The 21,192-nt window shown below is 51.5% G+C and overlaps 1 protein-coding gene across 5 annotated transcripts in view; it reads left to right on the forward strand.

Annotated features, from left to right (window-relative positions):
* Nucleotides 1-797: 797 nt before the first annotated feature.
* Nucleotides 798-21,192, forward strand: part of STARD10 (StAR related lipid transfer domain containing 10) — a 36,598-nt gene continuing 16,203 nt past the window's right edge. The window contains exons 1-3 of one of the 5 annotated variants that reach the window (XM_081282366.1): nucleotides 929-947; nucleotides 10,807-10,900; nucleotides 11,267-11,589. In XM_081282366.1, coding sequence (XP_081138492.1) covers nucleotides 11,383-11,589 — 207 coding nt within the window. In that variant the 5' untranslated portion in view covers nucleotides 929-947; nucleotides 10,807-10,900; nucleotides 11,267-11,382. Of the gene's footprint in view, nucleotides 948-9,968; nucleotides 10,107-10,144; nucleotides 10,170-10,806; nucleotides 10,901-11,266; nucleotides 11,590-21,192 lie in introns of those variants that run through there. The other 4 variants (XM_081282363.1, XM_081282365.1, XM_081282364.1 and 1 more) reach the window with 4 other exon arrangements.

Raw genomic sequence — 21,192 nt, forward strand, 5'->3', positions numbered from 1 at the left:
TAGTATACAACAGGCCCAGGTCTGGTTTGCTGAGCTGACCGATATGGTAACCCTACTGACAGCTATCCACTTAAGCTTACATTAATTAAAAGTTAATTAAGAGGGCTGGGATTGTATCTCAGTGGTAGAGTGCTTGCCTAAAACGTGTGAGGCACTGGGTTCGATCCTCAGCACCACATTTATTTATTTATTTTTTGTTTTTTGTGGTGCTAGAGATTGAACCCAGGACTTTGTGTGTGCAAGGCAAGCACTCTATCAACTAAGCAATATCCCCAGCCCCTCAGCACCATATTTTTAAGAAATGCAATAAAGGTATTGTGTCCATCTACGACTAAAAAAAAAAAAAAAAAAAAAAAAAAAAAAAAAAAACAAAAAAAAAACATTAATTTCAAAATGAATTCAATTAAGTACAAATTTGAATTCATGCATTGCATTTATCCACATGTCAAGTGTTCAATAATCACAGATTAATGGCTATAGTATTGAATAACACAGATAAAGAACATTTCCATTATTGCAGTAAGATGATAATTGAGAGTGCAGTCTCCGAGGAGTGATGGGGAGGGGGCCCTGTGGGAGTTGCAAACTAATGGGATGTATTCTAAGACACATCCTTAGCAATGCTTGTGCACTCCTACGCTAGCTACGCGAATCCGCCACCCGAGGTTCAGAGCCTGAGGTTCGTTTGCAAAACCCCAGTAAGGTCCCCAAACTCTAATCTCCCAACAGGCGGCGGGTCCTTCTGCGACTCTGACTCTTGGACTTCTGGGAAACGTAGTCTTTACAGCGTCCCAGCCCCAGGAAGGTCCTAGCCGCGAACTACAGCTCCCATGCGGCGGTGCTTTGAGGTTTCGGTGGGATTGACTACGGTCTAGTGTCTGCGGCGGTGGATGCTAGGATCGATGCCTGAGGTTCAGTGGAACGACGACTGAGATGCTGAAAACAGGGTGAGGAGGAGATAGTGATCACTCTGTGCCTCCTGTCGCTCCTAACATCTCCGCCACTCTGGGGCTGTGTGCGCCCCAACCTACGCGGAGCCGACTGAGTCCCCAGGGAGCCGTGGTGACAGAACGGCCACAACCGCTAGGGGGACTGGAGCGCGCAGGCTCTAATCTGAGGAGGAAGAGCCGCGGGAGGGTTCTGGCTTGGCCGGGAGGCTGGAAGCGCACGCGCAAATGTAGGGCCTCGAGGCGTCTGTAAACACTGAAGGGCGCCTGCGCAGTCGGAGCGTCTAGGGATCGACGCGCGGGGGCGCTTCAGCCAAGAGAAGAGCAATTAAGTAATAGTGTAGCGGTCCAGTCATCTTTCTGCAGCCTTTTATAATTTCCCAAACACAGCCCCCCTCATTGCCTCTCCTAATTAGATCCTCACACTGTCCTTTTACAAATGGGACAAATCAAAGAAAGCCACACAGCAAGAGTCCCAGCATCACAGACAGTAAAGGACCAGGGAAGGACCAAGATTTCAGGGCTCTAATCCAAGCTTTGCCTTTGATTTGCTGTGTGACTTGGGTATTTTTGTTCCCTTGGGAACCTAAGCTTTCTCATTTATAAGTGGATTAGCTTGTTGGGAGAATCAAACGAGATCCAGGGATGAAAATGAAATTCCCAAGCAGTCTATAAAGGCAAAAGATTATTATAGTAAGGTGATTGCAGACTGAAGGACCCATTTCCTCTTTATACAATTTGCAAAACTGAGAGTGCCAAAAGGGGTAGGGGCTTGCCTCAGGTCTGAGCAGCCTGTGAGCAAGAGTGAAACCCAACCCTCCTACTTTTGGGCCTGGAGCCCTTCCTTGAATCCAAAGGAGCAGTGTGTCTTTGTTGGATATAGGTATAGAGAAATAAACTGTTTCCCTGAGGGCCTGGACTTCTGAACAATGGCCTATTGGAGGAGTGTCCTGCTCTGTTGAGGTGACCACCAGAAGCAGGAAACTGAGGAGGATCAGGAGAATCCTGGGGGAAAAGAACAGTGTTGCTGGAGATGTAGAGACCCTGCTTCTTAGGACTTGACAAAGGTGAGCGCAGGAGCCCAGTTGTGACAGATGATGTGTCAGTATTAAGGGGACGGATTAAATAGAAAGGAATGGTAGGACTTGGACTCTGTTTTTGAGCTTGAGAGGCTCAGATGACTCCAGTTAGGCCAGTGGCAGCTGGAGGTGATACACCAGCTGGCCTGGGTGGTGAGGAGAGGAAGTGATGCACATTGAGGTGAGGCTGTGGGAGCCACTAGTACAAATGGAAGAGAGGTGGTACCTTGCCACCTGCAGGATCATGCAGCTGCTCAACAGGGAAGTGAACTTTTCTCTGTCTCTTGTAGCAGTAGAGCTGGGCTGTACCCAGCTGTTTCCCTCTGGAGAGCTCTTAGAGGTTCTAGGGATAGGTTGAGGTAAGAACTGGGAGATCCTGAGGTTTGATTGCTGTTTAAACCTCCTCAGGCAAGTAAGGCAATTTGGCTATTTATAGAAATAGGAAATCCAAGATCCTCCCCTCTTTCAAGTATCTAATTCTCTGGGCCTTCACTTGCTTCTGTTTTTCAGCCAGGGAAACTGAGACTAAAGAAGAAAAAGGACTCTCTTAAGGACACATAGGAGTTGGGGGACAAGTAGACTAGAATAGGGATTTTTTTTTATCACATAGCAGTAATAATGACATCAAACATTTATTAGGTATCTAATGTATACTCTAAGAAGGGCTTCCTTGGGGTAGCAAATGGAAACCAGAATTGCAGTCAGACCTGCCTGGTTTTTCACCAGCCCTCCCAGTGATTCTGGGTGAGTCACTGCCCCTCTCTGAGCCTCCAGTTGTTCTGTAAAGTGGAGGTGGTAAGCCTTATCCAGGGCTGTCTTGAGGTTAACTATAAATTAAGTTAAAACCTGTTTAGTGCACAGAACAGCACTAGGCACATAATAAGCACTTAATAAACACTGGCCACTGTTGTTCCTCGGGAAGACAGGTTGAGGCTGGCTGCAAATGGTTTCTCTTCCAGCAGACATGCAGCATCCTCAGGTCTGCCCATGTCCCTAATTCCTCCATACCATGCCCCTCACACTTCTGGAAGCCAAGGGGAGACCCAGGTCCCCATATTCTCCTCTGGCCTCAGAGCCTGGCAAAGAAAGAGATGTCTCCAGTGTTAACACCTCCACATGCATTCCCTATACCTGAGGCCCAGAGTTGAGACAATTCTTTCCTGAAGTTGTATGTTACATGCCTGGACAGACCAGAACTGACCCTGGGATCTCTCCAGCCCCTTTAGGGTAGGGGGTTGTACCTGACTTCTCTTCCCTGCACGGCAGAAGTCCAAGAAGACTGACAGCAGGTTCTTGACCTGTGTTTCCCCTGAGTGGAGCAGAGATTGGGGGCAAGGAGGAATTTGGGTGGAAAACAGGCCTGCCAGACACCCCACCCTCAGCCCGCACTGCTTGAAGATGGAAGCCTGACACAGTGGTCATTTCAACTTTGATCCATGATTCACTAATAAAATTCTGGTTGAACCCCTTATTTATAGAGGAGGAAACAAAAGTCTAGCACTGCCAAGAACTCACTGAGAGCCTCAGAGAGGAGGGAGGATTCTGGGTCAGTATATAGCTTTCTGACTTCAGGTGAGGGCTCTGCCCAGCAGATGAATTGGAGTGGGCAGGGCTTTACTTCACCTCTCCTTCCCCTAGTTCTGCTTTGAGCCAGACCTCAGTGTGGCCACCCCACCCAAGCACATGAGCTCTAGTTGGGGTTGAGGGAGTTGGGAATGTGGAGACATCAGGGAAGGGGGGGGTATAGACAAAAAGAAGGCCAGAGCTGACCTGGGACAAGTGGGAGCAGGGAGCTCTTGGTGTGTGGCTCTTGTGGGATTCTGGGGCCTTATTAATCAGACTGAGGTAGCAGAAGATAAAAATACCGTGGGAGCACACTCCTGGAGGAGGGTAGCAAAGCAGATTCAGGAATGAGTCACAGAGCCCTGGCCCTAAATTTAGAAGGTACTGAAGGAGGCAGCCTTCCCCTGGGGAAGACTTGGAGATGCCTGCTGACCCAGGTCACCAGGGATTCAGGGCAGGAAGGAGTGGTTGGCAGGAGTTCCCTGAACTGTAGCACTCCATCCTATAGCTGAGCCTGCTAGAGGCCTGTTCCAGGGGTAGATCAAACCCAGAATGAACCTTAACACAGGACAGAGCCTTCAGTCCTATTCTTAGAGTCCCAGGGAACCCACCCACTCAAACCCTTCACACAGTCCTGAGAACCAGCCTCTGCAGTGAGGACATCTCAGAACCGTGCTGTCTCAAAATAAAAAGGATTGGAGGCTGGTCATGGTGGTGCACACCTGTAATCCCAGCAGCTAGGGAGGCTGATACAGGAGGATTGCAAGTTCAAAGCCAGCCTCAGCAATGGCGAGGCACTAAGCAACTCAGTGAGACCCTGTCTCTAAATAAAATACAAAATAGGACTGGGGATGTGGCTCAGTGGTCAAGTGCCCCTGAGTTATATCCCTGATACCCCTTCCAAAAAAAAAATTGGGGATGTAGCTCACTGGTGAAGTGCCCCTGGGTTTAAAAAAAAAAAAAAAGTGGGACAGCTGAGACACAGAGAGGTTGAGTAATGTTCTAGATCACACACTGAGTAAGGTGTTTTAACCAGACAGTCTGGCTCCCTGGCCCAAGTCATTTTCCTAGACTGCTGAGCTAGGTACTTTACCCCATCTGTCAGGCCTCTTCTTCCATCCTTCCAGGCCCATCCTCCAGTCCCTGCACCCAGAACCCCGGGAGCAGATCTTTGGGGCTATGCAGGATCCTGCTGCCCAGGTTACCCACAGGCTTCAGGAAAGGACAAGTTTAACTGGCCTCCAACACTGCCATGCAAGACTTCACAATTGATGGCATCCTCCTTAACTCTGTGGGGGAGGCCTCTTGAGCCCCACCATTCTGACAGGAGTACATCCTAGAGAGGTGTAGTAGGAAGGACTGCAGCAGAACCATAGGGACTCCCCACCAGGGAAGGCCCCAGGCTTGTGCTAGGACTCCTGCTAACAATATCTGTTGGGACCTGCTGTCTGCAAGAACTGAGTTTGATCTCTGGGTCAATGCTGCCTTCTAGAAGCCCTAGAATTTCCTTTCAGAGGTGCCTGATCCATCTGCTGACCTTGAGCCTTCCCCTGAATTTGTGCTCAGGCTAAGAGGGTGGAGGTATCTTGAGTATTTTCAGGAAGGACAGGTTGTTCAGTTCTTCTGCAGGGTGGATAGAAACTCCAGTCCTGAGACTACAGCCCCTCTCTGACAGCCCACATGACTTCCTTCTTTTGGTTCCTTTTTAATCTAAAACCTGGGCCCTCAGTGCTCTGACTCAGTACAGTTTCATCTCCTGGAACTAGAGGGGCTTCCAGGAAGAAGTCAGAATCACATTTTGGGTAATAAGCGAGGTCAGGAGTCCACACCTAAGACCCCCCAGGCTATTATCTTTCCAGAAGAAAGAGGCTCCTCTGGGACACACTGCTGGCCTGAGTGCTGCTGGTGAGTCTGGGAAACTCAGATACACCAGGGGACATAGCCTGGCCCAGGTATAGCTTGATTTCCCATAGCTAGGGGAAAACACACTGGGACACCTAGGATAGCTTCTATTTCTTGCTGGGCTTTTTTTTTTTCCCTCAGCTGTCAAATGGGGCTAATGGTCCCTGCCTAACATTTCACTTAAGGTGTGAAGGTGAGACAAAATGAGCATGAAAGACATACCCTGGTCTAGTGCCATGTCACAGAAAGAAAGTGCAGAGGTGTGTGTGTGTACATGACAACTTATACACCACTATGACTTGGGTGCAATGTGCATATTCCCCTGACACAGCAGGCATCTGAGGTCTGTTTGGGAACTGACATGTGACTGCATAATGCTTCAAGGTTTTGTGACGTGAGTGTGGCAGTGCCTCAAATGTAAGGTTGCCAGATTTAGCAAATTTTGGAGATGTAGTAAAGTTAATCATTGCTTGTCTGAAATTTAAATTTTTAAATTTCACTAGGTGTCCCATACTGTGTGTGTGTGTGCCTGGCACATGCTAGGCAAGCACTCTACCACTGAGCTACCTTCCCAGCACATTCTGTTTTTTTTTTTTTTTTTTAACTGGCAACTTCACTCTGATATTGTGTGTGACCATGTATGTGCATGTGCCTGTGCTGGACTGGCCATGTTTGAGAATGAGTTGGTGTGTATTTGTGTGTAATTCTGATAAGACATTGGGGTGATGTATGTGACTGTGACAGTGTCACCAGGAGGAGTAAGGATGTGGGTAACTCTGGGTGATGAATGCAGTGGCTGCAGCTCCCAGAGGTTGTAACAGCGCCCTCAGGGCAGTGTGGGCTGTTTGCTCAGTGAGGCCCATGAGGGCCAGGAGACCGCCTTGAGTAAACATTTAGATCCGGGTTTATATGGGACTGAGATGTAGCTCCTATTGCCACTGTAAAGAACATGTCCCTCTCTAGGCTAAGCCAGCCTTGGTGGCCTCAGAGTGCTTTGTCCTGGACCTTTCTTGAGGGCCTGTGGAACTGAGGCTCTGCTGCTTCCTAGTGACATCACACAAGTCACTGTCTAATCTTCTAGAATAGTGCCCCTAGGATATTGCTTTGTTGCCCTAGACAACTTGGGAATTTGCTCCACCCAAACTAACAGGTAGCATACCCCTGAGGAGGAGGTGGGGCAGAAGGCACCAGTGGTGGGCCTTCTTACCTCCCAGAGGGGAAATTGAAGTAGTCATCTGTCTGTCTGGCTAAATGGTGAGTAGAAATGTGTACCGAGGAGCAAGTCAAGTCTTGCAGGACCCCTATTGTACAGGACATGGTCAGGGTGGGAGGCACTGGTGGTGAGGATGGAAACCAAATCTTGAGGATTAGAGAAGGTGGTGACAATGCCAAGGACCCCACAGGCAAATGGAAAGAGTAGTATGTAATGGGAGTTAGGAGTCAGGAGTCCTGGGATTTTTATTTCTGCTTGACTCTGCTAGCTGGGCCTTCTGTTTCTTTTTTTGGGAGGCTGAAGCCAGATGACATTAGTCTGAGGGGTTTAGATCTAGTGTGGGGAGTTGGCCAAGGGGTGACTCTAGGCAGATGCCCTTACCCCTATTCCAGTAGTTGTCAGGGCCTATGAGCAAAGTCTGGTGTAAATCTCTAAACAACTCACTGACCCCCCAGTCCTGGGGTCACAGTCTAGGGGCTGGACCCAGAGGGGTTCTGCTTTGTGTATGATTTGGGCCCTCCTGGAGCCTCAGCTGCTCTCTCTAGGAGGGGCATAATAAGACTCAGTCTTGCTCAGTGCCCAGGGTAATAATTCCTCTCACTCCCATGAGGAGGCTTCTCAGTTTGCTAAGCACCTTCTACACCCACCCGACTCCGCTTAGTGCTGTTCTTTCTGGGGCCCAGAGCAGTCAGACATGGGCTCTGCCCTGGGCTCACAGAGGCACCTCCATCCACCTCCTGTGGGACTTGGGTCTGGGTCAGGGGGCTGAATGGGCAGAGAGCAGGGGTCATGCTTTGTCAGCCCTTTTCACTGCTTAATCTTTCATGAGAATCATACCTAACATGTCAAGGTGTTACTTTAGTGCTTTTTGTTGGAACCATACATTTTTGGACCAGTGCATTCCTCCATGCCCTACCCTATCCCTGAGTTATATTTTTGAGTGACACTGGCATATATACAGCTCTTCATTTCAGTAATTCTCAGAAGGTATTATTATTCCAGATGAGGAAACAGGCTTGGAGAGAATGTGTCACCTGCTTCTGGTTACACAGCTAGAAAAGGTTTTGAATCTAGGTCTGCTGACAGACTGTGGGAAGCAGGGATGGCCTAGGCCTGGGACTCCTTTCCAGATTCTGTCCCTAGGCTCCTTCCCATTCCTTACTCTTCAACTTTTGAATAGCAGGCCCTTAGCTATGCTGCTCAGTGGTGTTGTGAGACTCAGTATGTTCTGTCATGTTCAAGGAGATGTAAAGAGCCTCAGAATCAGGGACACTTAAATTCCTAGGGCATCCTTTGCAAGGGCAAATTAATGAGTAGAATGGAGTGATGTCCTTCTGCCTACCTGCTGGCCAGCCAATCTCATCTGAAATCAAGACCCAGGGATGAGCCCAGGGCATAGCCACCTGAGCCCAAGGGTGCCAGATCACCCACCTTTACTGACCCAAGACCCAAAAGACCCAAAAGATTTATTCTTGTCTTAATCTGTGTTTAGATGTGAGGGAATGTTTTGGTTCTTGCCATCTTGCCATCTGTATCTTCCTGGGTTTCTGTCTCTTCCTCAGATTGGCAGCCTTCTGGGGTGGGGAGTTCCTTTTGTCAGTTTGCCCTCACTGCCTCCTCCTGCTGTCACTCCAGTCTTATCTTACTGTCTGTTGAGATGTGCTGGGTGGGGGGACGCTAAAAATGCAGAAGCCTCCAGACCAGTGCTGCCATCTCTTCCTCATGGCTGATCCCACAGGTTATAGTCCAATTCCACAAACCAGACTTGGGTCTGCTGGGGTTCCCTGTGGCTCTCCTACCAGCCTGGAAGCAAAAGTGTCTTCCTCAAGGCCTGGGGAAGACAGTAACGTGGCTAGAATTGGGCCAAGGGCAGGGGAGGTAGATTAGAAGTCAGAACCTGGTCCTCCCCAGCTGAGAGCTAGCCGCCCTAACACCTAATCATTCCAGACTTTTTCTTTTTTCTTTATGTTTTTTTTGGTAGTTGTGGATAGACAACATGCCTTTATTTTAGTTGTTTATTTTTATGCAGTGCTAAGGATTGAAACTAGTGCCTCACAAGAGCTCTGCCATTGAGCTAAAGCCCCAGCCCCACACTCTTTCTTTTTTTCCAGTACTGGGGTTTGAACCCATGGGATCTATACCACTGAGCTGTATCCTCAGCCCTTTTTATTTTTTATTTTGAGGGAGGGTCTCACTAAGTTTCTGAGGCTGGCCTTGAACTTTTGATCCTCCTGCCTTGGCCTCTACTCAGGGGGCCTCTCAGGGGGTTGAAGCAGGAGGATTGAAAGTTCAGGGCCAGTCTCAACAATTTAGCAAGACCCTGTCTCAAAAATAAAAAGGAGTGGGCTGGGGATATAGCTCAGTTGGTAGAGTGCTTGCCTCGCATGCACAAGGCTCTGGGTTCAGTTCCCAGCACCACACACACACACACACACACACACACACACACACAAATAAATAAATAAATAAATAAATAAAATAAATAAATAAAATAAAAAGGAGTGACTCCTGGGTTCAATCCCCAGTGGGGGGGGGGGATGAGTGTGAATCTGGAGGTTGGAGGTGATTGATAGAGATCTAGAGTCATCACATGGGCCTCTTAGGGACCTGCAGTTCATTGTACACGCTTCAATTTGCTGAATGTCTTGCTGTCATGGCTCCCTGTTCACCCCCACTCATTTTTAAAATTGGGCCTGATTTACAAACATCTCAGAGCCCTGAGCACTTCAGGAAGAGACACCTCTATTTGTGAACACACCATGCTGACTCCTTATATTTACTCTTAGTGCCTGTTAGCAAAGCTGTTCTATCCCAGGGCTCTGGATGGTGAAGCCAGGATATGCCTTCTGATTCCCTCCTTGTATAGGAGGAACCAAGGCCCAGAGATAAGCGAGTAGAGCAAGGAGCCCTGGGTAGGAGGAGGCTGAGCCGGCTTTTGTCAGATAGCTATGGACTCACTTTGATACTGGGCCAGTGGTAAGCATTTGTTGGACCTTGTTAGGTGCCCATCCAACAGAGCTCAGTAGAGGCCCTTCCTGCTCCTGTTTAGTCCAGGGCCAGTCATGGGACAGGTTGCCACACTCATACTGACCTGACCTCAAGAGAAGTTAGCCTTAGTTCACACAGAGTAGCTGCATACAGAGATGGCACTAGGACCCAGGGAGCAAGGGGGCAGCCTCCAGGCTGGAAGGGGTGACTGGAATGCTGGTGGACATATCTCCCCAGAGGCCATGAAGCTCTGATCAGTTCAGCCTGGGAAGGGACCAGGAAGCCTCAGAGGTCTGGGGCCTGATGCTATTTATTGAGAATCTAGTCTAATACAAGGGAGATGTGTGCTGAGAAACGGTGACTTTGAACAACAGCCTGAGGAAGGGGCTGGAGGAGTCCTGGTAAAAGTCCCAGGTGGGAGTGAGACTAGAGAGGAGATTTTGCCCAAGTCTGCCTAGCCTGTGAACCTTGAGCCAAGTGAGAGCAACTTCCGGCTGGGTTGGCACACTCCAAAGGGAATTGGGTTGGGTCTGTATAGGCTTGGTGTGACTCTTGGTTGTTGGGGTTGCAAGTTTTGGGAATCCCTGAATTGCTGTGGGGCTGTCATCCCTGCGAGTTAATCTCTTGATTATCGTTTGTGTGTGTGCCCATCTTTGGATCTCGGGTGTTCTGGGGACGGAGTGCCTGTATGTAAATAGGTTGTTGCAGAGGTGCGTACCTGTGAGGGTGGGAGGGGCGCAACAAGAGGGGGTTCATAATTAACTTCCAGAATCCCTCTCTTAACACCTCGCCTTCCTTCCTCTGAGAGCCCACTCTATCTTGGCCACTCCTCACCCAGCCCCCAAGCCCTGCTTGAGGACTGCACCCCCGCCCCGGCGCGCGCCGGGTCCTCTCCCGGGGCGTGTGAGGGCGGGCACTAGGACCCTGCGGGGCGGGGCGGGGCGGGGCTCGGAGCTCCGTCTGCTTTACCTCCGCAGCCTGGAAAATACCGAGCGAGGCAAGCCGAGCCCGGGAGCCCTCAGCCTAGCCCGGAGGGAGGAGCGCGGGAGGGGGCGCGCGGGGCGGGGGGTGCGGGGCGGGGCCGGGCGGCGGGACCCACTGCTCCTCCCCCCAGGGCCCCCGCGCGGCCCCCGGTCGCCCGGGCAGCGGCGGCAGCGGAGGCACTCGTACCCCGGCCCCGGCGGGCCCCGGCGGAGCAGCGGACACAGGTGAGTGGCCCTGCCGGCCGGCGCCCCACCCCGCCCCCGCGCTCACCCGCGCGCATCCCGCGCTGCTGCCGAGTTAGTTGAGCCGGTCCGGTCACCACTGCGCGGGGCCCCCCCGCCAGACCGTCCGTCACCTCGGATCCCCGCGTCCCGACAGGCTTCCGCGGGCCACCCGCACTCGATACGCAGCCCCCGCGCCAGACCCAGAGAGGTCTGGGGTCGCTCATGGCGGGTAGCCCCCATGACTGTCCTGTGCCCGTCCGCCCTGCCCCAGGGGCCAGCCCCTGTCTAATCACACCAGTTCAGGACCCCAGCAGCTCCACCCGCGCCCCCAGCACTCTGACTCCGGTCCCCAAACCGGTCTTGCAGGTCCCAGGAAGGTGGCGTCAGCATCTGCAACCGCGTCGACAACGTTGTTGGAGCCTCCGCGAAGGACCCAGGAGAACCGGACTAGGACCAAGGTGCTGGGCCTCCCCTGTTTCCCAATGGAGAAGTCAGCGGCCTCAACAGAGCCTCAAGGGCCACGGCCAGTCCTGGGCCGTGAAAGTGTCCAGGTGCCGGACGACCAGGACTTCCGCAGCTTCCGGTCAGAGTGTGAGGCTGAGGTGGGCTGGAATCTGACTTACAGCAAGGCTGGCGTGTCTGTGTGGGTGCAGGCTATGGAGATGGATCGGACTCTACACAAGATCAAGGTAGGGGTGCACTACTGCACCTGCAGCCTCCACCACACTTTACTGCCTCATCCCAGGGTCTCCTGTTCTTGCTGCAGGGCCACAGACCCCTGGGGGTGCATCTTGGCCCAGAAAGAGTCTCCTGCCAGGAACTAGGAGGAGGCATGGTCTACTGGGCCAAGTCTCCATTATACAGATGGGCCAACTGAGGCCTGGAAAGGGGATGTGACCCACTCTGGCTCACTCAGTCGAAACCAGGCATGCCCCTTTTTGCTGAGGAGGGGGACTGCTGGTAGGCCTATCCAGGAGAGTGGTCTCCCCCAGGGACCCCTCTGTCCAGCAAGCCTCCACTTGGCCCCTGAGTTGAGTCACCCCAGGCCAGAGACTGACCCCCTTTTCTTCCTAATTCCTGGTTCTCAGCCTGAGCTGGGTCTCCTCTCCTATTCTCTGCCTGATCTTTCCTGCCTGATCCCTTTCTCTCTCCCTTCCCTCCGTGGCAGCTCCCTGAGTCTCCAGCAGGGGCTCAGCATTGTGGCTGGCAGATTGTGATTGTCAGATCATGAAGGTAGGGCTTTGATGTCCCTGCTTTGCATTGGGACAGGCTGGGGTGGGCTGGGGAAGCTGGGAACCTGTGGTCAGGTCAGAAGCCAGCTCAGAGGACAGTTGCAGACACAGCAGCCCCTCACAGGCACCCTCTCACTCCCCTGCAGCTTCATGGTTCTCTCTCAGTCATGAGGTAGACTTGGGGTATGATGGGTAGATGGGACAGAGGCTGAAGACCCTGGTGTAGGGGCCACAGTAACTTTCCTGACACCTCTGGTGTTGCTTTGAGTAACACATTTTGAGGGTGGGTAGATTTCCCTTCAGGGGGCTTCTTGCTTCCTTTCCCTTGCCCTCTTCTCCCTTTGACCTGGAGCATGTGGAGGAGTACATTCCTGTTGCCAGGGGCCAGGACGATGGTCTTTATAGGGAGGACCCCTCCTGCCTGGGACCTGATCTTTGACTTCATTTGGGTATACTGCCTCACACCAAACTTGAGCTGTCTGACCTTTCCCTTCTGATCCTGTGCCTTTCTGCCTCATTTTGCCTTAATCATTTACTGCTTTGTCCATCTTGTCCCCACATGATGTGGCTTGCTCTTTCTGCCTTCTCTTTTCTCCTCCACAGCTCTCTGCTTACATCCTGGCCATCTGACTCTTTCTCTTTGTGTTTCCATGTGTGAGGGTGGGAGGGGGACAGCAAGAGGGAGTTCTGTCAGTTCCCAGGCTGGAGGACCCTGGGCTGGGATTTCTCAAATCCATGTCTGAACTGAGGAGCAGGGAAGGATAGGGCAGCTAAGAGGTTCTAGCTTGATCCTGCCTGAGGCAGGAGGGACAGATTCTATCTTCCCCACCATCAGGGCAGGGATGTTTGTTGAAGGAAGGTGGAAGGAAGAGACTAAGGAACAAAGCTAATGAAAATTGAGTAAGGTGGATACAAGGGAGCCTGATTGTGACCCGAGAAGGGCTCTTGGCTGGTAGTGCTCAGGGAGGTGGGAAAGTATAGTTTCTTCACTAAGGTTGGTTCTGGGGGGTGGGTACTCTGTCAACAGGGTGGAGCTGTCTCCTCCATCTGGCTTGGTTAATCAGTAAACCCAACTCAGCCCAGAGTTGGCAGGTCTGGGGGCCAAGTTGCCACAGTAGACCCCATGTGACCAGGTAAGACTTGTCAGGTGGCCTTCCTTGGGGGTGGAAGTCTTAGAAAAACTGGGATGTTCTGGGCAGGGTGTATACCCTGGCTCTACTTCCCTCTCAGACTGAGCAGAGGCTGGAGGTGCCAGAGGGGCCTTTGAAAGCCCTATTTCATACTTCCCTTCCCCCCACACTAGGGTACAGGTAGTGAGGCCCAGAGGAGTCAGAAGCCAGCCCAGGGTCACACAGCCAAGTTCTAGCAGAGCTGGCTTTGAGCCCAGATGTGCTAGCCTCCCAGTCCTACCCTGTCCCTTACTTTTCTCCTCATGCTGCCCCCAGCTCTTTTCCCTGCAGTAGAGGAGGTGAGCAGAGCCTAGACCTATGGAGGAGACTAACACCTTGGTCATAAGCATCCCCAGGGCCAGCCCTTCTTCCTTTCCTTTCAGCATAGCAGATGGAACTCTGGGAGCTAGGCAAAGGCCTCTTTGAGCTACCCATCCCCAAGATTCCAGGACTCTCAGGTGCCATGCAGCTAATCCTATTTCTGATAAGAGCTCCTTCTCTGAGCCAAGCATGTTTCTCCTTCAACTAATTCACCCTCAGGCAAGTCCTGGGCAGTAGTAGACTTGTTGCCTTGTTACAAAGAAACTGAGGCTGAAAGAGAAGATGTCCTTTGCCTAAGGTCATACAGCAGTTGAAGCAACTGGCTCCATAGCCTCTGCCCCTCTGTGCATAGGCTCACATCATTAGGCAACATCTGGCCTTTAACCCCATCAATAACTCTTTGAAGAATCAAGAACACAATGTTCTCATCATCCCTTTCTTGTTTGATAGATGACAAAGCTGAAGCCTGCAAAGGGGAGTGACTTGTCAAGGTCAGACAGCAGGTTGAAGGCAGAGTTCCAGGGATGACTGGGTCACCCCAGGAGGCTTGGACTCAACTGCAGGTGTTTGTTGAGCTTTGTTCCTCTCCTCCCTCTTCTCTCCTGTCCCAGCCGGCTGCCCCTAGACATGCCCTGTGTTCATAATGGAAGGGGAAAGGCATGTGTGTGGAGAGGTCCATCTACTTATTTACTTGATTGATTTCCTCCTCTTCTTCCTACCCCGGTGTCCAGAGGTCCCTGGAAGCCATCACTTGGCTCTGGGCCCAGCAGTTGGAAACAGGACAAAGGAAAGGGGCTGTTGGAGGCCACTTTTACTCTTCCCTTTTTCTGATTTCCATTCTGGCCTGGCCCTAGGCCTGTACCATACTCTAGGTACTGGACAGGAGTCAGATACTGCCTCCTGAGAGTTCAGGCCTTGTACCAGAGGCAGACACTGAACATGGATCTTGTGTACAAGGCAAAGAGCTGCTTGGAACCTGAACCCGAACCCAGGTCTCTCAAATGCCAGGCCTGCTCCCCCATGGTTCCCTTAGAGGTATAAGAAACGAAAACCTAGAGATTGTGTCCATCATTCAACTAGGGCCATCTGGGGAACCAGTCTTAGCTATGGTGTCCTCTTGCCAAGTGTGACTGTGGACAAGTTCCTGCCTATCTCTGGACCGTTTGTCCATTTGAGCCAGTGGGCCCTTCTGACCCCAAAGGCCTCTGAACTTCAGTGCCTGGGCCAGGAAGGAAGGTGGAAGGACGGGACTAAGGAACAAAGCGAATGAAAAGTGAGACGAGGAGCAGAGGGCAGATAGCAGATGACATGGCCTGCTCAGCCTGGATGCCATGTGCTCAGGGCCCTTTATTTCTGCTGCATGCCTAGCCTTGAGCATGGCTAGTCATGTGAGGAGGCAGAGGATAAGAACTGGGCCTTTCCAGAGTCTGCTAGAGAAGGAACAGAAAATTCCAGGTGACCCTTGCCTACCACACAGGGTACATATTCACAGGCTACTCAGAGGCAGGGCTGGGGCCTGGTGGGAGTTCATACCTAGGACGGGTGCCGGGTGCAGGCTGGGTTGGAGGGCCCTTGAGAGCCTTGGTTCTAAAGCAGGTGTGGGATATCTCTTGTGGGAGTGTAGCAGAGAACCTGAAGTTCCTCTTGCCACAGGAAACTGGGCAGTGGGGACCTGTTTTCACTGACTTCCTGTCTGCAGCCCCTCCCCTTCCCCTTTTAAGGAAGCTGTAGTGGCCCCCTTTTAGCCCTGTCTCACTGACCACCTGCCCCACATCACCGGCTCTCTGAACTCAGTGCCTGGGCCAGGAAGGAAGGTGGAAGGAATGAATTAAGGAACGGACTAAGGAAGGGACTAAGGGTTCCAAACTCAAGCCAGTGCTCAGGTCTTACTCCCTGCTCCCTTCCCTTCAGTGCCTCTGTGAAACACAGCTCACTCAGGGATCTCCAAGGGCCCTTCTTACTCTTAGCCAGTGGGCCCTGCTGCTTACTCTTACTTCTTATTCTTACAGTCTGAGACTTAAAATTGTGTCTTGGGGAAGGCGGGGCCATGGCCAGGACTCTTCGCAACTGTCCTACAGGGTATGGCTATTAGCTTCATCAAACAGGCATGGAAATTGAGGCTCAGAGCAGGAATTCTCATGTGTAAGGCCAAACAACTAGAAGTGCCTCAATTTGGGTCAGAACCAGGTCCTTGGATCCTTAAGGCTGAGTTCCCTTGGCAACTTGGGTCTAGTTATTAGTGTGGTTAGGCCCTTCTCTCTCCGGACCTGTGGCTCAGAACTTATCTTTCCCTTCATCCTTGGGTCACCCTGTGTTGTGTCACTGTGGGAGGGCACCCTGGAGGGCTCCCAGCTAGGCAAGAGCCTACTCCTTACTGTGTGACCTTGGGGGGGGGGCATTTTACTTTCCTGGGTCCATTTTCTTTTGTTCTGTTATTTTATTTTTTTTCTCCTGGTGCTGGGGATTGAACCCAGGAACTCACTGGTGCTAGACAAGTGCTCTGTCACTGAGCTACATCCCAAGCTCTTTTTATTTTTATTTTTATTTTTATTTTGACAACAATGTCTCACTAAGTAGTCCAGACTGGCCTCAAACCATGATTGTCCTGCTTCAGCCTCCCAAGTAGCTGGGATTATAGGTGTGTGCTAACATGCCTGGCTGGCTTTATTTTCTTATCTATGTGGCAGGGGCAGGAATTAATCTGATTTTAGGGCCTTGGACTATATGAGTTCAGGTCCAGGCTTGGCCTCTGCCCTCTCTGGGGCTCAGTTTTCTCATCTCTACAGAAAGTTTCTGGGCAGGAGCTTTGTAGAGACTTTATTAACCTTAGGCCAGGGTAGGAAGACTTCACTGCTAGATACAGAGTACTGATGAATGTTAAGGCCTTGATAATTTGTGCCATGAGGGGGCTTTGAATTCAAAATTAGGTCTTGAGTCGGGCTGGGGATGTGGCTCAAGCGGTAGCACGCTTGTCTGGCATGCATGCGGCCCGGGTTCGAGCCTCAGCACCACATACCAACAAAGATGTTGTGTCCGCCGATAACTAAAAAAATAAATAAATATTTAAAAAAAAATTAGGTCTTGAGGACCCCAGCCCTGCTAGCTCTAGACTGTCTTGGCATGGGGGAAACTGCAAGAGGTAGCTCTAGAGCTGTCTTTAGGGAACAGGCTGCCAGAGATCATGCCCTAGGTAGGTAGTTTCCAGACTTTGGAGTAGGGACCTCAGGGAAAGGTCAGAGGTGAATGGAGGTATTAGGGAAGCCCTCCTGCCAGAGGTGCCTGGTTGAGTTGAGGATATAGGGGAGAGAGCACCAGAGTCCTGGCTATGTGGCTCCAGGCAGGTTGTCTCTGCTTAGGCTTCAGCTTCCTCCTCTTTAAACGTGGATAGTAGCACCGGGCCACCCTGCCTTCTTTGGGTACTTTGTTCATTCATTTGCTCTTTCAGTGAACATCCCCTGATAGCCTTTCCTTGCCTGGCTTTCTGCTGGAGGTGGGGGACAGTGGGGAATCAGACCTTCCCTCAAGGCGCTCCCAGTTGGATGCTGAGCCAGACACTTGTCACAGAAGCTGTGGAAATCCAGAGGGGTCAGGCCTTGAGGGTCAGGGAAGGTTTCACAGAGGAGGAACTCTGAGGTGATCTCTTTGGAATTCAGTGGAGAAAGAGAAGTACAAGTTTGATAGCATCAGAAGCATAGAAGATCTGTATGAAAGCCCTGAGGCAGAAAACAAGGCAGTGCATGTGGAGAACTATAAGATGTTGAGTATGGGGACTGGAGGAGATTAGAGAGCTAGGCCAGGAGCCTGGGTTGTGAGGTCGCAGGGGAGGGTTTTAAACAAAGGAGGAGGTGGGAAATGCTGTTGCTGCCCTGTGTGTCCAGAGAGAGGTGCCAACCCTACACCAAAGCAGGGCTGTGGTAAGTAGGGCTAATAATTACATCCAGAGAGATTTAGGAGAGGTAACGGAGGGGACATGGTGGTCACCACATAACTCTGTGCAATGTGTGAACTGTGAACTGGTGCATGCTGGGGTGTTAGGTGGTAGGGATGTGCATCCTCTTTGCACCTGCCCTAGGAGTGGGGTGGGGTGCCTCCAGCCTGTCCCTGTCAGGAGATGAAGATCCCCAGCCCCCAGACTGGCTCTCTGTCCTCCACAACCAGCTCCCCAGGCTCTGGCTTTTAAACTTTAACGAGCCCCAGCTCAGTTTCCAGCCCCTCAGTTTCCAGCCGAGAGTCTTTAAAGTTTCAGGAGATGAGAGAAAGGAGGAATCCTGGAGACAGCTGGGGTTTTCTTTCTTTCCCCTGCACCTCCCCGCCTGGCTGGGCTGCCTGGAGCCAGAGCTGTATGCTTCATGACCCCAGAGGCCTGGCACTCTGTGGGGATCTGGGTTCTTGGCTGGACTGTTCCAGGCTGTTTCTGAGGGACAGTGGTCATAGGCCTGTGTGCCTAGAATAGATGGGAAGAGACCTATTCAAGCTCTGACCGCTCACTCTTGCCTCTGACCCGGCAAATGATCATGCTTTGGCAACTGGTGGGGGGAAGGCATCAGACCAGGTGTCAGGCTGGAGGTGTCCCCACTCTTCTTCATGCCTTCCCTTGGCCTGCTTGAACTGGCTTTGATGCTCTTGAGCCCTGGAGACTAAGAAACATTGGCATGGAGGGCCCCATGCCAAATTCAGGGTCCTCTTACCTGTCATTAAAGAGAGTCTGGGGCAGCTGGCACATTTCTCTGGGACATTAACATACCACTGCTTTCCTGTCTCAGCCTGGGCTTGCTAAAGGCAGATATCTGCCACCTCTGATATCTTTCTAGAACGCTTATAACTGGGGCCAGGTGAACAATCTCTGCACTTTCGGGTAGTGGAAGTGACTCCTGCCTCAGATCTCCCATATGGTGCCTAGGCCACTTACTTAATTTCATCCTTTGGGTTTTATTACACAACACCCATCTGCCATTGACTCCCAGATCCCCTTTTACATCTTCTGGTCCCTACTCTCTGTCCTTGGGTCCTTTTAGATTGCCTGGGACCTGTTACTAAGTGAGGGAGGTGATGAGTCTTGAGGCAGAGGCCCTCTAGCCAGAGTGGGTGGAGCTCTCTGTGTGTCTCCAACATGCGTGCATTCACTCATTCATTAATTCTGCACATTTGCTGAGTACATATTATATGCCAAGTATGTGTTAGGTCTAGGAATTTAGCATCAAACCACACAGATCAGACCCTGCTGTCATGGGGTTTACATCCTGAAGGGGAAGCCAGCAAAAGGGAAGCAAACAATTAAATAAGAGACCAGATTACAATCGTGTGAGGACAGGACAATGTAATGGGGTTGAGGATTCTATGTCAGGGCTTTGTGAGTGGAGCTGGATTGTGGATGACTGTGTGTGATGTGGACCATTGGATGGACTGTGAACCCCCTAAAGCAGGTACCAGGATGCCCATCTCCTCTTCCTGCCCAGTTAACAGCCCTAGAGCAGGCACCAGACAAAGATCAGTCAATCTATATTGAATACATGTGTGTGTGCCTGTGGTTGTGTCTGTGCCTGTGAGTGTGAGACTGTGTTTCTGTGTCTGGTTTTACTCTGTGTGTGAGTCACACCCCCTCACTGCAGAAGCAGAGTTGTCGCTGATCCAATTGTGTCTCCTCAGATGTCTCTTGGTAGTACTCGCCCTCCTGACTCAACTCTGTTTCTGCCATGGTTTCCCCTTTCTGCCTCCAGTGAAGCCTCCTGTTCTCACCTCTGGGACTGTTGGTGGGTCTCAGGGTGTCCCTTTTAGGTGTATTTTTCTATCCCTGTCTTTGTTCCCCTCTCCCTCTATGCTTACTGCCTCTTGTCCCTTTTTCTCTACATTTTCCCAGTTTTTCTTTCTTACAACAAACCTGTTCTCTTGCCTCCTACCCTACTCTGCCAGTCACTATGCTGGTGCTGGGGACCTGGAGATGAATAAGACCTCAGCCCTCCTCCCAAAAGACTCAAGACCTGGTGGGGAGACAGAGATGGAGGCAGCCCTTCTTGAGAAGTGCTGGGACCGAGGCTTACACTGAGCCTAAAGGGGGCCAATGACTGTAGGGGAGAGAAAGAGGCTTCACCAGGAGATAGGATCTGGGTGGTGCCTGGGGGCCCAGCAGGAGTCAGGCAGCAAGCTGACAAGGCCCTGTGAGTCCCTCAGTGGGATAGGCTGCCTGTGTTTGGTAGGCATACAAGGCTGAGGGTGAGGAAGAGTGGGGACAGAGCCAGAGTGGGGAGGACATTTTGGAATTTGGATTGTATCTTGAAGGCACAGGGAGAGAGAGAGAGAAAAAAAAAATCTTTGAGAGGAAGCTAGCAGAGGCTTTTAAGCTGGGCAGTGCCATCTTCAGCTCTGGGCTCTAGAAAACTCCCTGGCTACAGGGAACTGATTGGCCTGGAAGCCAAAGAAAAGGATGTGGCTATAGGGCCGAAGCAGTGTTGGTGAGGCCTGTCTGGGTGGGCAGAGAGGGGTTTCTGGGAAGGCTGGGTCTGAGCAGAACCCAAGGGGCAGGATTGGTAAGAGTAGAAGAGAAAGAAATGCATCTAGAATCACACCCAGGTTTCAGGCACAGGAGGAAGGGTATGGGAGAGGAGTGGGTATTGGGGGAAGAAATGTGCTGGCCCTGGACATGGTCAGCTTGAGAGACCTGTTGGCTGTCCAGGGTGTGAGGCCCAGGAGGCTGAAGAAGATGAAGTCTGGAGCTTACTAGATTTTCAGGGGGCATCATCCATTGGTCATCCCTGAAGTCCTGTGAAGTATTTATCCTTTTATTCTTTGTCTGTCTTGATGTCCAGCAGCAGCTCTGACCCTGTCTTATCTTCTAGGCCTGCCCACTCTCTGCCTCTCTTTCTCAGCTCTCTCTTTCCTCCATCTGGCTTCCCCTCCTCCCCCAGGATAGGAGTGAGGAGGCGGGAGGTCCAGAGTAGGAGGTCAGCCTTTGCAATGTCGAGCAAGATGCTCATTACTGCTGCAGAGCTGGGGCCTGCTGCCTTAGAGCCTGGGATGGGGGTGGGGTCCAGGGAGGCTGCTGGAGACCAGGGAGAGGGAGTGGAGAAGGCAGAGCAGGAATGAGTCACTCAGCCCTGGATGGAGAGCAGCACAGAGGGCCCCGCTGGGTCTATTTGGGGAGCTCTGTCTAGGGAGACATGGCAGCACCTCCGTTCTCCATACAGTCTCAGGGAGCCCACTTTTGTGGAAAGATAAGCTTGGATTAGCTGCTGTCAGGTCTTCTCATCAGAGGACCAAGCCATAGAAACTGTCTGACCATTTTATAGGTAGAAATAAATATTGAACCAAAGGAGGGGAAGGGCCATAGCACATGTGCATTATGTGTCACCCCACCCTAGGCAGAGCCAGTCCCAACATCCCCTTCCCATTCCACTCACCCACAAAGTCCCAAACTCTAGTATGGATGCCTTGAGAACAGGCCTCTTTTAGCAAGGCACTGGCTTACCTAGGATTCCTTGAGTCCCTCACAAAACAGAGCCTGATTCTTGGGGATCAGTTTCAGGGGTGGACTTTGGTTCACACTGGGTTCCTCCACTTCACTTTTCTGAATGAC

Source organism: Spermophilus citellus (assembly GCF_964194105.1).
Source record: "Spermophilus citellus genome assembly, chromosome: 2".
Lineage (NCBI taxonomy): Eukaryota > Metazoa > Chordata > Mammalia > Rodentia > Sciuridae > Spermophilus > Spermophilus citellus.